At 38.2% G+C, this 14,698-nt stretch overlaps 2 protein-coding genes across 2 annotated transcripts in view; both read right to left on the bottom strand.

The window, feature by feature from the left end:
• Nucleotides 1–466: 466 nt before the first annotated feature.
• LOC139742729 (uncharacterized) lies at nucleotides 467–5,127 on the bottom strand. Its single transcript, XM_071653254.1, has 4 exons — nucleotides 4,975–5,127; nucleotides 3,825–3,945; nucleotides 2,955–3,155; nucleotides 467–1,807 (listed from the first exon to the last, which is right to left on the bottom strand). Exons 1-4 carry the CDS (start codon nucleotides 5,125–5,127, stop codon nucleotides 1,563–1,565), a joined length of 720 nt encoding a protein of 239 aa, XP_071509355.1. The 3' UTR covers nucleotides 467–1,562.
• Nucleotides 5,128–9,489: 4,362 nt separating this feature from the next.
• LOC139742726 (acyl-coenzyme A amino acid N-acyltransferase 1-like) overlaps nucleotides 9,490–14,698 on the bottom strand; it is a 40,224-nt gene continuing 35,015 nt past the window's right edge. Inside the window, exons 7-8 of the mRNA XM_071653250.1 lie at nucleotides 10,954–11,092; nucleotides 9,490–9,629 (exon numbers count right to left, since the gene is read on the bottom strand). Of these exons, the coding sequence (XP_071509351.1) occupies nucleotides 9,490–9,629; nucleotides 10,954–11,092 (279 nt within the window). The remainder of the gene's footprint in view (nucleotides 9,630–10,953; nucleotides 11,093–14,698) is intronic.

Genomic DNA, 14,698 nt, shown 5'->3' with positions numbered 1-14,698 from the left:
CGAATTGCCTTTCGACTACAAAAATAACAATGCGCATAAATATATGAAATCATACCAAAACAACTTGCAAAAATATCATTAGAAAAAAAAAATCAAGCCATGCTTGTGCTGGATTGCATGCAGCTAATAACTACACTGTAAACTAAGCATGCTGCGTGGACCATGACAGCAACACAGACATACACAATTATGTACTACAACAACTAGCTAGTACAACAGTACTTTGAATGCAGAACACAAGACTTGTTTATGTAGAGCTCAGGGAATCACCACGTAAAAACATTCAGAACAATCACTGTTGCTTGTTACTCATTCTTACTTATTTTGTGAAAGGTGAAGTGATACGTTGCTAGACCCTCGCAAATGCAAAATCAACAACGTGCGGGAACGTCTATCAAGTGGCAATTTGCAAAAATATCTGTCTGCAAAAATTTCAGCTCATACGGTATGTTACATTCTCTTCTCATTCCCACTCTGAATGTTTGTTTGAATAGTTACAACATGTGTTGCCAAAGTTTTAACATCGTATGATCCTTCTCTCACTGTCATTGAAGCTGAAGATGGAGAAAGGGACACTGACATACAAAATATTAAAATATTGCATCTTCCTTTGCTGGGCCTGGCAGTTTCACTTTGTGCATCCTGTTTCTCAACGATAAATCTTCATCCCCGCAGAGAATCCAGAGGACGCACCGAATAAACATATCCTCGAATAACATTCTCTTTCCCAACTATCTAAAGTTTGCAAAGTGACACTGTTGCTTTCTGATATTGGCAGGGGAAGGGAAGACACAGAGAAATAGACAAGCTATTCCCAAGTATTATCAGTAGCTATGAAATGGACAACACCCTCACTTCAGTTTGAGTCTCAGAGAGACAGTGACTCTGGTAATGGGAGGGTTAAGTGACACCCAAAGATAATGGAGAGCTATCGCAAATGATAGCAGGAAGACTTCGAGGACAGCATGCCGACAGCAAAACTTGGGTAAACTGCACATGCGCAAAAACCTTGAAAGTCACCTCAACCTTTAGGATGGTTTGGGGGTAATTAGCATACTGGCAAGAACTTATCAGATAACTCCTGTGTAAGATCCAAAATTCCATGTGTTGTTGAAAGTATGTGACTCAAAACTTGTCATAGTCACCCAAAATAATTGTTTGATTACATTCATTTTTCCACTATATCTCTATAGATATTATCAATAATAGTTTAATAACGACTTTCATCATGACATCATCATAACCATCATTATAAATGTTGCCATTAATATTACTTTGGAGACCACACATTGTTACAACTACTATCATCACAATGATTATTATCAACACCATACTGTATCATTTACTACAGTAGTAGCAGCAGTAGAAGTAGTAGTAGTAGGAGTAGCAGATGCAAGATAATGTGGGGGGGGGGGGGTGGTGGTGAGGGCTGAAGGAGAAAGAAAAGGGGACTAAAAGTACATCAGTGGAACATAGCACCTAATAATCAATCTGACCACATACCCATCCCCTGCCAACTTGTGAAAGCACTAGAACCAATTTGTCCTGCTCCCCCCAAAAAACTACTTGGACTCCCTCTTCATGGCCCTGACCAAGTCCACCTTGTCCTCCACAAGGGTCAGCTGTTTGGCCAAGTCCACCAGCTCGTGCTGGACGTGCTGAAGGCGGGCCTCTATCCGGTCGAGCCGGTTGCCGCTGCTGGGCCCCGCAAACCTCCAGAGGGCGTACAGCGCGTAGCACCCCGAGAGGACGAAGGCGCTGAAGACAGCGTTGTTAGCTATGACCGACATGATGAAGCCGAGTAGACCTTGGGGGATGGAGGGTTATAAAACTCATATTAGGATCATCAATTCGAGTACCATAATGTGTAATTTGAATAAACTGGGCTATTTGAGACCAAGTTTTTACTGGGGGGGGGGGGTCAATTTGACCCTCCAGATCTCGGCCCCCGATCGCGCGATCGCCGCAAAATTTTGCCTGCACATACAGCCAGATGTCAACTACAAGATTACATAGTCATACAAAAGAAAAATTTAAATTTTCTATTTTTAGTAAATTAATTATGCAAATTTACGCATGAAATCATATTTTCACCTGTAACTCCATTAAAAAGACTGAATGACCACTAAATTTTTGTGCAAAGAGTTCAAGACACATTGAACAATTTTCTTGTAAAAAAATAGCACAATCAAATTCAGTTTCTTTTGTCTTCTATTGTTTTGTTAATTTCTTATGTATTTCTTTGTTTTTTCAACCTTTTGTTTTCTATTGTTTTTTGGCCAAAATTTGTTGCAGGCATTTTTTCAAGCTTATCTATATTAGAATTGATTAATTTCAGTGGTTAAAAGTTGAAATAATCTAATTTATATCAATTTAACCAAAAACACAATTTGCATTGGATTTGCACACGATACCATGAATTTGAGCTGTTTTCGGGTTGACATGCATACGCAAAACATTACCGGTACGTAACTTCAGAACGGTGTACCCGGACATCGCAAATTTGGTCTCAAAATATGCGGGTGACTTCAAACAAAAAGGTCATGAAACGACGCGGCAAAATCTTTGCGCATTGCGGAATCGCGGTGAGAAATGTCGAGGAGGGGTCAAATTGACCCCCCCCCCCCCCCCTGGTTAAAATAGGGTTAAGGATCAACACAGTTATGTACTTTAAAAGCCCAGAAAAGTTTCAAATTTTGAAGCATTTCGAAGGAACAGGAGGTGCAAAAACTATCAAACTATACATTTTTTAGCATATCTAGACTGTTATAGATATCAACAAATCACATTATCACACATTTTCTCAGTGTAAGTGTATCTTTTTCCCGTGATAAGTCACACCTGGTTCATTACCTCTGAAATGAAATGGACATTTAAGTTCACGTTAACAACATTTGAGTTTTGCTTAAAATGAAAATGCAGTCTTGACAAGGAATCACAATGAGATCACTTACCGAGCAAGCATACAAATTCATACATGCACCAGGCTGGACCATAGAGGGAGTGTATCAATAAGGTTGTTGCCATGGTGAACAGGGCGGTGCCTCCGGAAGAGAATTTACAGCTGAGGTAGCCTAGGAGAAGCCAGATGATGAAGAGGCCACAGTCCAGTAAGGCTTTGTCATATTTCTGAAGTTCTGTCTCTAGCTCAGTTGCTGCAATGATAGGTAAAGACAGCCCATAAAGAGTATTTAAAACCATGATAATCTGTAATAAATTTTAAAAGGACCAAAATATATCCATTCCATATACATTGTATGTCTTAAAACATTCAAATTTAAATTAAATCCATTTCATGACTGCTTGGGAATTTTTTTTTTTTTTTTGAAGAGAGCTTGATTATATTCAGATTGTAAATCAGAAACTTCAATTCAAATATTTGTGCTTTATTTTCCCTTTTTAAGTTCTGCAACAGAAAGACAGTGAAATTTTAATGTGACTTTTGACAAGTATGTCTACTGAGAATTACAAAATGTAACTTGATATTGGGGATGTCTATATTTGTATGAACCAAATGAGCACCACACACTGTGATTTCAAAAGTCAAACTGTGAAACTAAACACACACGAGATACCATCGAGTGCGTGTGTGTGTGTGTGTGTGTTGGGGGGGGGGGGGGGGGTACCAATATGCTGTTCATTTATGTAATATCATTTCCAAGCAGAGTTATGCAGAAATATCTTCGAAGAAGATTCTGACCACAGAAAAATTAACTGTTCTGCTAATTTATAAAAATACAAAACAATCAAAGAATGAAAAACAATGACAAAATCTCACTTGAATCATTATAGTTGGGCACATTTCTCAGAAACAAAGTACTTACTCTTGACTCTGAATAATAGCATTGTGATTTTATCAATAAATCGGACGGCATCCTGCAGTAATCTGCCATCCTTGAGCTTCCTGACTGTCAGCGATGCTTGTCGACTCGACTTCTGCCAGGCCTACCATCAGAGACAGAAAGAGAAAAACAAACTATTCAGTTCTCTTCGTGTGTACTGGAGCTCGTAGAGCATGTTCTTGTAATCTTAAAAGGAAATGAGAAGAACATCATACAAGCATCTCACATCACTATACGTTTACGATCTGATTTTTTACCATGCTACATCTCTGTCACTTCCTTGAAGGCAATTCTTACCAGATGCAGCTTGAGAGGTACAGTCTTTATTCAAAAACTGATCTCTGGGGTGATGCTTTTTTTACTACTGTAAAACATGATATATTCGCGGCATGAATTTTTCGCGAATTGGAGCCGACGGCCTTTTTTGCGGCATGAAATTTTCGCGAGCTGCCACTTGCATTCAATGCATATAGTGTAGACAAGAACTTTCGCGTGCATTTTAATTTCGCGAATCTTGGCGCTCGCGAAATTCGCGAAATTAAAATGCACGCAAAAATTCCTCGTTTTACAGTAATCTAATCTGCAAAATTATACCACAAATATTTATACTTGGACACGTGCACACACATGGAGGTACAAAGAGTAAGGTAGATCATTTTTAGGATTTACAGGGGTGTAAGGATCAGTACACACTACAAATGTATGTACATGTGTGATGCTAGAAATTTTTTGTAAGGTCTTGTTCCTTCTTTCTTCTTTATTTGGTTTGTGGATGTCCTTGTTGTTTTGAATTGGAGGAAGCCTAGGTTGGGTATAATACCCACTGACTTGTAATTTCTAACATGACAGTTCTTAGGAACAAGCCCATAGCATACTAGAATCAAGCTTGCAAAGACTTTACATTTTTTTTTCTTTGTTGGTCTTGTCTTTGTCTCTTGATGCAATGTAAATTCCACCTGTGCGTATCGCAGCTATCAGTAGAAACGAAATTTGACAACAAAATCTTTGCCATCCCATAAACTGATTTTAGTTCATTATATACATATGTACATAAATCATAAAATGTAACTACAACGTTCAGGGATTCATTTTCCTAGGAGATGGACTATCAATATGTTCACCATTCATTTACCTTTTTCATTTCTGTAAATGTCTGTGACTTTGTAACATCTTCCAATGACTTGTTCACACTCTCGGAAAGTGACCCTGTTTCTTGATAGTTCGTCCACACCAAAAAAAGAGTCATTCCCATGAAGATGGAGAAGATGAAGATACGCCAAGACATTGTGGATGAAGTAGAGATCCTGCTGTATGTTTTCTAAGGTAAAGAAAGAGAAAAAAAAAATCACACAAGGGTGGGAGTTGGTTTAATAGTCTAATAATACTAAAAATCATCACATCAAACACATTACAAGTGTATGTGGTAGAATTCACTGGAAGACTAAAACATATTTTATCCTCTTCTTGAACACATTTTGTAACAGCTGCGTGCCAAGAAATGCATTTTCTAGAACACTTCATCAGGGATACACTAATTAATATTTTTTCCTTTGTTAATAAAACAATACTTGCAAATGTGACAAAAGATTATATTTGTAGCTGTCCTGCAGCTGTATCTAGGCAAGCTTTATGAATCCACTGAGGATAGCATATAGGTATTTTGAATTTAAACTAAAATATCATATCATAATTGTCCAAGGATATTTTCCGTTGATTGTATGGATAACGCCACGGGTCATCACACCTCACAGTTTTATTGACTAATAGTGATACAAATTACAATTGTACAAATAAGTACCATAGGCCTGCAGATCAAGCAACCTTGCACACATTGTCATTGATGAGATGATGCAGATCCATATTACAGCAGCTCTTTCAAAAATTCTGAAACAGACCTACACTGCTACACACCAGTGTTGGCTTGTTCCATTCCCCCCCCCCCCCCCTCTCTCTCTCTCTGTTGACACTTGCTTGATTTACAACATGTGTTAAATGTCTATCACACGCATCCTTCTACTTGCTTCTACCTAGAAATCGTAGAATATAGAATGCCTAGATCTAAATAAAATTTAAACTTAAAATTTACTTAGTCTAAGTTTACTATCTGAAATTCAGTTTACAGGACATGTCTAAGTCTAACTTACTAGCTAGACTAGAGCCAATAATAAATTTATAAGTGTCTGTAATCATGGTAATAGACTTCCCCCTCCTCCCTTCAGTTTTTCCTCTGTGGTGATTGGGTTGCGTTTGTTTTGCTGAATATTGCAGCCGCCTAGCCATGGGCCACAAGGGGCCACAGATCTAGATGGCCTGAAAAGGCCTCATGCATGGCCCGACATGCGCTTGTACTCCTGCCGTCCGCACCAGCAGTGCAGTGGCAGTAGGTAACGAGTGTGAGAGACCACTACTGATGCGTCACAAAAACCCATGTGTGGGACTAAGTAAGGTACTGTCTATCTCATCTCGAGAGGAAGAGCTAAAATACGCGTGAATCTATACTTTCTTTTAAACAAATCGAATGGCTTGACATTCAAAAGACACGTGATTTTATATTGAAACTTACCAAACGGATGGGCTTAGTGAATATGTGTAATTACTAGTAGATTCCTGTCTATGATTGTGGGTTCCGATGACTATGATGGCGCCCTTTCAGTGAATGATTGACAAGCTGCAAAAGGTCGGCCAAGGATCAAGCCGATTCTGTACGTGTACATACGCTACTCTCAATACCAGAGAGGTCACTTACTGTATAACTTACACTCACATGATTTGTGTATCTATCTAGAGCACACAAAAGATTTTCCCACGATACCAAACCTTTTTCCTTCAGGAAAACGCGTTCGTTAAATCCCCATTAAGAATGGGCGGGGCACAAAATTGAGCCTCATGCACCGGCGACACGCATTTGTTTTACTCTCAGTTCAGTTCTTGTTTAGTGGATATGACAATGAGAAAACGCAACTACACTGCATTATGTTTTCTAAATTCCCATGTAGAGTAAATCAAAAAAAAAAAAAAAAGAAAGAAAAAACACATGTGAACGTGAATACAAGAACTTTTGATACAATGTACAACCAATTAATCATCAAAATGCCGCTACTTATGATAGGATATCACTGTTTAAACGCCCACGGTAACGCCAAGCTTTCCAAAAAGTCTTTCCAGCAGAAAATATGAAATTCAAAGAAAAAATGGGGAAAAATCAAACGATTTTACATTAAAGATATGTGCTGTGTAACTACTGAGAAACGTGTTTATTATGCACGATAGACGCATTATAATTCTTGCAGATTTAGAGCGATAATCAGATAATAAGAACTAAAAAAGCACTCGGAGAGCGCAGTCCTCCGCCAAGCCAGCCAACCTTTTGCTTACGTCATCAGTGTCAGAGCGGCGCGTCCATGTGAACAAACCCCCAGGGCCAAATTTCATTTATTTAAAGAAAAAAAAAATGATATGATATGATCGCAACCTCACTTGCTGGAATGGCTATGTCATGGTAATGGTAATTCCCGGATTACTACCAAACTTTAATCATCTGTTCCCAGTGTCCTTATCGACTTTTCCTGCAAGTTTCATTCAAATCCGTTTGAAACTTTTTGAGTAATTTTGAAAATAAGCAAACCAACGCCGATGATCACTTAACCTCCACTTCCTTGACGGAGGTAATAACCACGAGAATCAAAAACAACCTGCATGTCTCACGAGCTGAATAAGCATATTCTTTAATTCGTATTTGACCTATGGTAGTAATGCGATGATGTTCATTTGTGCGTTTTTTAATTGTATTTTTCTATTCATATTTCTCTGCGTGTTAATTGCATCTGTTTCTTTGCGCACGATATGAATCGATTATCTTGGGATAATCTCGTTGTGTGCACCTTCTTGCGGAGTTGCTGACGCTTCTCAATTTAGGTCTACAGTTCGTTATTCCGACGGTTTTTTAAACGAAAATGAAAAAAAAGGGTTCGTTGTTCCGAAGGTTCGTTAATCCGAAAACGAAGTAAGGTCCAATTCATAATTCAGAAGGTTCGTTAGTTCGCACTTTATTACTGTTTTTTGTTTGTTTGTTTGTTTGTTTGTTTGTTTGTCTGTCTGTTTGTTTGTTTGTTTTCATCTTCGAATCAAAGTGTTTCATTTTTTTAATTAACAAACCTGTATTGTTTTAATTTCGGATGAAAAAAAAAACCGGAATAGCAAACTTTTTCCCCATTTTCGGATGAACGAACCTTTTCTTTCTCCATCCGTGCACTCAGACACACAATATGCGGGTCATAACAATGTATCTACTTTCATTTGACAGTCTATCGTCTTCAGAAGGGCGTGGGGAGACATGGAGTCCCTACATGAAAGTCTGAATATGAGAGATTTTTCGCTCATAACACACACTTACGAGAAACTTCATGAGATTGACATGAAAGTCTCATATGGCAACATTTGCGTGACTTTGGCTATCCTGCATTCCTACAAAGAACAAAAACACGCACAAAAATCCAGAACAACAACAACAACAACAACAATAAAACATACACTTGTAAAGTTGTTGTTGTTGTTTGTTTTTTTCAACAACGGAGATATGAAAAGAACATTTGGATTAAATTCTACATTGTATTTCTGCATTTATTTTCAAGCAAACAAATATACATGCACTGGAATGAAAACGCGTATTCACATATAAAGTTGCATGTATTTTCTAAAGTTGTAAGAGTTAGAGCACAGATAAATACCTTGTAAAGCACATAGGACCTGACCATTTCATAATCTAGAAAAAGTGTGGATTGATATGATTACAACTACATGTAATACAAAAAAAAAATGCAGGATATCTTCTTATTGATATGCAATAACACTTTCAAATGTATTGAAATGAATTGAAGAATAATCCTTCGCAGAAGTATCGCTCATTCATATCGTTTGAGAAATGCATTGTCGCACAATAAAGACGCTACCACACCAAGCAAATACAATGTACAATATTTTAGAACAGCCGCTTTTTGTACATGATTTTGTACATGATGGAATAAAAGTTCGCATGAAACTATTTATGAGCACTTTCCGTTGATTGCCACAAATAGAAAGTAAGAACTTGATTGAAAGGAAGAACTGAGAAGGAAGTCTTGTTTTCTGTCTGCAATATGCCAATATTCATGCGTGTCATATACTGTTGCCCCTATACATAGAGCAGAGTCTTGGAGATGCGCTTTAAGTAATAAACGACAATGTTGAACGTTTTACCTTCTACAGTATATACAATGTCATCCGTTGGGTTCATCTACATCCCATGTTTATACATATAACACCTCCTTTATTCGTGTCCTTTGGCAGTCTATGTGGTAAAGGCAATATCAATATTAACGCAAACGAATGCGCTGTAAAACACCCCAATTATATGCACCTGTACGCCCAACAGTAAAAACATACTGCCCCCCTCCCGAACACATGTATCGTCATAATTATAATTTGCACGCATTGTGCATTTTGCAGCATAACAATGTCATGAATTTCGTTTCAGCAATTATGTTTCACATTATATGTATACTTTTGCAGCATCAAGGCCCTACATTCATTTCATTTCAGTTGCAGTTACGTTTTCCCACCTCTCCAAAGGTACTGTCATGTAATTATTTCAGAATGGCGATCTCCGTACTCAGTTAGCTTCAATCAGTTCTGTACGAGGCAGAGGGAGCAAGGTGCTTGCGAAAGAATTCGATCGATTGTTTCCAAGAAGACTCCCTCTCTTGAGAGCCACTGCCTTGGCATCATCTCCGCCCCAAACAGCGATGTAGGCTGAGAACATAGATTTAGGAATTGATTTGAATGAATGAATGAATGAATGAATGGTTGGATGGATGAATGAATTAATGAATAGATGGATAGATAGATAGATAGATAGAGAGATAGATAGATAAATTATAGATAGATAGATAGATAGATAGATAGATAGATAAATGAATAAATGAATAAATGAATAAATAAATAAATAAATGCATGAATGAATGAGTCACTCAAGAACCACAAATGCCCATACCGAAATAAAAGTGTCTATTGACATACGCACTATAATTGAAAGTCTGTACAGTATGTGCATGGTATGTGAAAAAAAAAAGTAAACACGCAGTCTGCCTCCAGAAAAAAAAATAAATCTATATAGAAGTAATAAGTCGATTAATCAATTGATCGCTAACAATACATGGATTTCAACGAATATATACTTAAAAAAAACCTGCTAAGCATAGAAATCCATTGACATAAAAATCAAAAGTTATAGGAAAAGGGCGCTCAGGCATTCTTTACTTTGAGAATGTCTAATTGAATTGTACTTAATCTATAGAAGAACCAGGAAATCATCTCAAACATAAAATGGTATACAGCGTTGTAATCGGATGGTGAAAGGACGCCTTCTGATGATGTCTTAAAAAGGTTGTTTTCACATAATTACATGTAGAGAAGGAATGTTACTATACAGAGAAAAACTCTGATGAATTCTTTTCTAAGCACTCGAAGCAATAGATGTGACGTACTAAGTAACCGATTGTATATCATTGTGTTATAAGGGAAACAAACCAGGCACAATGAAATAATAGCTCTCCCCATAGCAAACACGCTAGTCCGTTGTTCGAGTTCAGTTGAGTAGTAAAGTTGCTGTGAGTTTTGTGATTTAAAACGTTTTAGAATCGTTATCACATCTGTATTATCATTATACATAGGGATACAATAATGTATTATCATATAAAATTGTTGTTGTTGTTCTTCTTCTTCTTCTAATTACTACTACTACTACTACTACTACTACTATTAGCATTATATTAGTATTGTTATTATCAACTTAATCATTACGATTATCACTATACAATCATTGTTATCATTCTTTTCATCATTATTTTCAGCTAACTGAAGTATATCAGGTGCGAGTTATTGTTTTATTTTCGCTTTGTCCCCCTCTACCCTCACCCCTCTGAATGACATCTTTCTTTCAACTGCAGTATATGTTGAACGGAAACAATGTGTTTCTTTATGAATATTTGCTGGTCTATCTCCTATTTACATCAGATTACGACAAATCAGTCAAAACTGTCACGAGAATACACTGCCTTGGATAGGCTTTACTTACGTCCACTCATGTCGGGTGGGGAGAAGCGAGAAGCCGGACAGTTTGGTTGATATGGTGCTTCCAAGAAGTGTCCGTGACCGGGAAGTAGGACATATTCCACTAGTTCTTCCTTTCCGACCTTCTTCAGTCGATCCAGACACTATTTCAACAACATTCGAAAGAAATCATTATCATGAAATATTTCCAACGATCTATCAAATCAGTTATTCACATGTTTTACGTTTAATTATATCGTATGAATCGGTCAATTAGTCTGGTTATATTTTCAGAGGAGGCAGTATAAATTATAACTTCTTTGACTCTATGAATAATCTTCTTAAAACTTTCTTACAAGTTACTGAATTATTGTTTATATTGTTTGCCTTGCCTTTATGGGTTGCCAATATCTTTTCCGGTTCGATAATCAGTTGGTTTTATTGTCTTGTTATATAATCATCAAATATTTTCTAGGTTGCAAACTCAGTGCCTTTATCACACAAAACCTAACAGTTAACGCTAATGTCCGTGTCACCTGATATCTTATCCAAGCGACATTTCGGATATTTCATCATTATGGACAAGCTAGAAAATTGGAATGAGACATGCCTGTTTCATATTTCCAAGTACAGTTAAGAGTATCCAATTCAACAGCCATTATTCCCGTATATGGGACTTTTCGGCACTGAAATTGAATACAATGAAGTTGCCTAAAAAAAAAAAATAAAATAAAATAAAATAATTCCCGTCATGTCTAAAATCAACTTGATAGAAAAGCGCCCTCTGTTTGGCATAGAAATTTGTCCAGGCATACGATTTCATTTGGCCGAAGGATAATTATGTAGAATATGAACTAAAAATAAATGACAAGAAAAATTAAAAGAATGCACCGGGAGATTTTAGCTTGTTCATAGATAATGGTTTAAAGTAGCCAGAGAAGAGTTAGCCCAGAGCGACCTTGATCATATCATAATATTGTTTTATTTGCAAACTATTTTCTTGTATAATTTTTTCCTTCTTTTATAAGCCTTCATCCTCGTCACGGTAATGGGTACATGGTGGTCTCCTGTAGCTTTCCTGCTCATCAACATTTTCCTGCTTTATTTCAATGTTTTTGCAGTTGTACTCAGTCGAACTCTACAAGCCGTCTTTAAGAGTTATACTGCTGTTTCCAAGGTACTCAGGTGAATTATCATACACAGGGGCGTCACCAGCTTTTTTTCAAGGGGGGTGCGTTTTGACACTAAATGTAACGAGATTTTTTGGACAGACATTTGGAATATAGGAAGCTCTCAATCCCTAGACTTTTACGGTTTTTTTTTTTTTGAGGGAAGCCAAGCGGGGAAAGGGCACCGGCGTATCTAGGATTTCATCTTGGTGGGGGGGGGGGGGTGTTAGTATGCGAGGAAGCGAGCAAGGGGGGGGGGGGGAGGGTGTGGAAGTGCCTGTTGTCCCTCCCCCCCCTCCCCCCCCTCCTCCCACGGTGAGAACTTTTTGCATTTTGATGTTGTAAATGGTGCAATTTGATGCAGGCTTTTTGCGTGTTTTCATTGACTTGAAACAGTCCCACTTGTTAAAGGTAGCAGTACATTTTGATGGAAATTGTTGTTGAACAATGTGCCTATAAACTATATCATTTCAATAAACTTCTTGCATTGATTCTTACACTGATTTCATGAACGCGACCGAGCCCGAGCAAGCGGAGCAAGCGAGGGGGGAGGATGTGGGAGGCTGCCAACCCCCTCCCACGGTTAGAACTGAAATTGCATTTTGATGTTGTAAATGGTGCAATTTGATGTATGTTTTGCTTATTTTATCGACTTGAAACAGTCCCACGTGTTTTGAGGGTAGCACTATATTTTGATGTAGATTATTATTGAACAATTTGCCTATAAAATAGTATCATCCAAATAAACTTCCTGTTTTAATATTTACACTGAATATCATGAACGCGGCCAAGCAAGAGCGAGAGGAGTGAGCGAGGGGGAGGATGTGGGAGGGAGTGTCCCCCTCCCACGGTGAGCACTTTTTGCATTTTGATGTTGTAAATAGTGCAATTTGATGCAAGTTTTTTTTGCGTGTTTTATCGACTTGAAACAGTCCCACTTGTTTAAGGTATCAGTACATTTTGAAGTAAATTGTTATTGAACAATTTGCCTATAAATGGTATAATCTAAATAAACATCTAGTAATAATTCTTACACTGATGTCATGAACGCGACCGAGCCCGAGCAAGCGGAACGAGCTAAGGGGGGAGGTTGTGGGAGGGAGTTGTCCCCTATAAATGGATTATGGAATGACGTTGTGAAACGACAAATTACTGGGCAGCAATATCAGGAGAATGGGCATAACAACTACATGCGAGCGAGAGGAGCGAGCGAGCTTGAAAATTTTGACATTTTATAGTCCAAAAACTGCCGTTTGCAGCCATATATTTTTTTTGATTTGGAAATTAGGGGGGGGGGGGTGCGCACCGGGCGCAACTGCTGGCAATTACAGACAGCAACATCAGGTGAATGGCATAACAATTATATGCGAGCGAGCGAAGAGAGCGAGCTTCAAAATTTTGACATTTTACAGTCCCAGAACTGCCATTTGGAGCCATATTTTTGCGCAACTGCCGGCAAATTACTGGCAGGCAACATCAGGAGAATTGCATAACAATTAAATGCGAGCGAGCGAGCGAGCGAGCTTGAAAATTTTGACATTTTACAGTAAAAAAAACTGCCGTTTGTAGCTATATTTTTCGCTTTGGAATTTAAGGGGGGGCACATCGAGCGCAACTGCTGGCAATTACTGGCAGCAATATCAGGAGAGCATAACGATTACATGCCAGCGAACTGACCGAGCGAGCTTGAAAATTTTACATTTTACAGTCCAAAATCTGCCGTTGTTAGCCATATTTTTTCGCTTTGGAAGTTAAGGTGGGGGGGGGGGGCACCGGGCGGAACTGCTGGCAATTACTGGCAGCAATATCAGGAGAGCATAACGATTACATGCCAGTGAACTGAACGAGCGAGCTTGAAAATTTTACATTTTACAGTCCAAAATCTGCCGTTCTTAGCCATATTTTTTCGGCTTTGGAAGTTAAGGTGGGGGGGGGGGGGGGGGGCACCGGGCGGAACTGCTGGCAATTACTGGCAGCAACATCACACTGTAAAAAACATCGGTGTTAGATTTAACACCATGGGTGTTAAATCTAACACCGATCAAACGTCAATAGAGGACCACACCCACAGGTGTAGAAAATGTATTGTGACGGTGTTAAAAAGTGTTCACCTGGCACTTCGTGGTGTTAATTTGACACTGTGGCTGGAGATATTTTTGACACTGCGCTAGAGTTAATTCAATAATGACACCGCATGGTGTTGATTTGATATTAGTGGTGTTAATTTCAATGGTATAACACCCGTCCAGCTTCAATAGGGGACCACACCAACTGGTGTTACTGTGGTGTAAATCAAAAATCTAGTACTTTACCAGAAAATTCTTTATCGTCTTGTTGAAGTTCAAAATTAACAAGAAGTGCAGTAACTAAGAAACTATTTAAAAAACAATTGTAAATTTTGAAATGACACCCGAACGTGTTAATCTAACACCATGAATGAGCACCGGAAATTAAAAACCAGCTCGGTGTATCATATTTAATAGTGGATTTTTTGCAGTGCAGGTGAATTGCATAACGATTCAATGCGAGCGAGCGAAGAGAGCGAGCTTGAAAATTTTACATTTTACAGTCCAAAAACTGCCGTTCTTAGCCATATTTTTT

Source organism: Diadema antillarum, unplaced genomic scaffold (genome assembly GCF_040938485.1).
Source record: "Diadema antillarum isolate AM-2024a unplaced genomic scaffold, OU_Dant_1.0 seq00001017_RagTag, whole genome shotgun sequence".
Lineage (NCBI taxonomy): Eukaryota > Metazoa > Echinodermata > Echinoidea > Diadematoida > Diadematidae > Diadema > Diadema antillarum.
Note: the sequence above shows the minus strand (reverse complement) of the source record. Positions and strands in the feature narration are given on the sequence as shown.

Excerpts from the sequence above, each read along its gene's own strand:
- LOC139742729 (XM_071653254.1), bottom strand. The coding sequence starts at position 5,127 with ATGTCTTGGCGTATCTTCATCTTCTCCATCTTCATGGGAATGACTCTT. Across the intron at positions 3,946-4,974 it reads CATTTACAGAAATGAAAAAG|GCCTGGCAGAAGTCGAGTCG; the intron begins GTAAATGAATGG and ends CTCTGATGGTAG. Across the intron at positions 3,156-3,824 it reads GCTATTATTCAGAGTCAAGA|CAACTGAGCTAGAGACAGAA; the intron begins GTAAGTACTTTG and ends CTATCATTGCAG.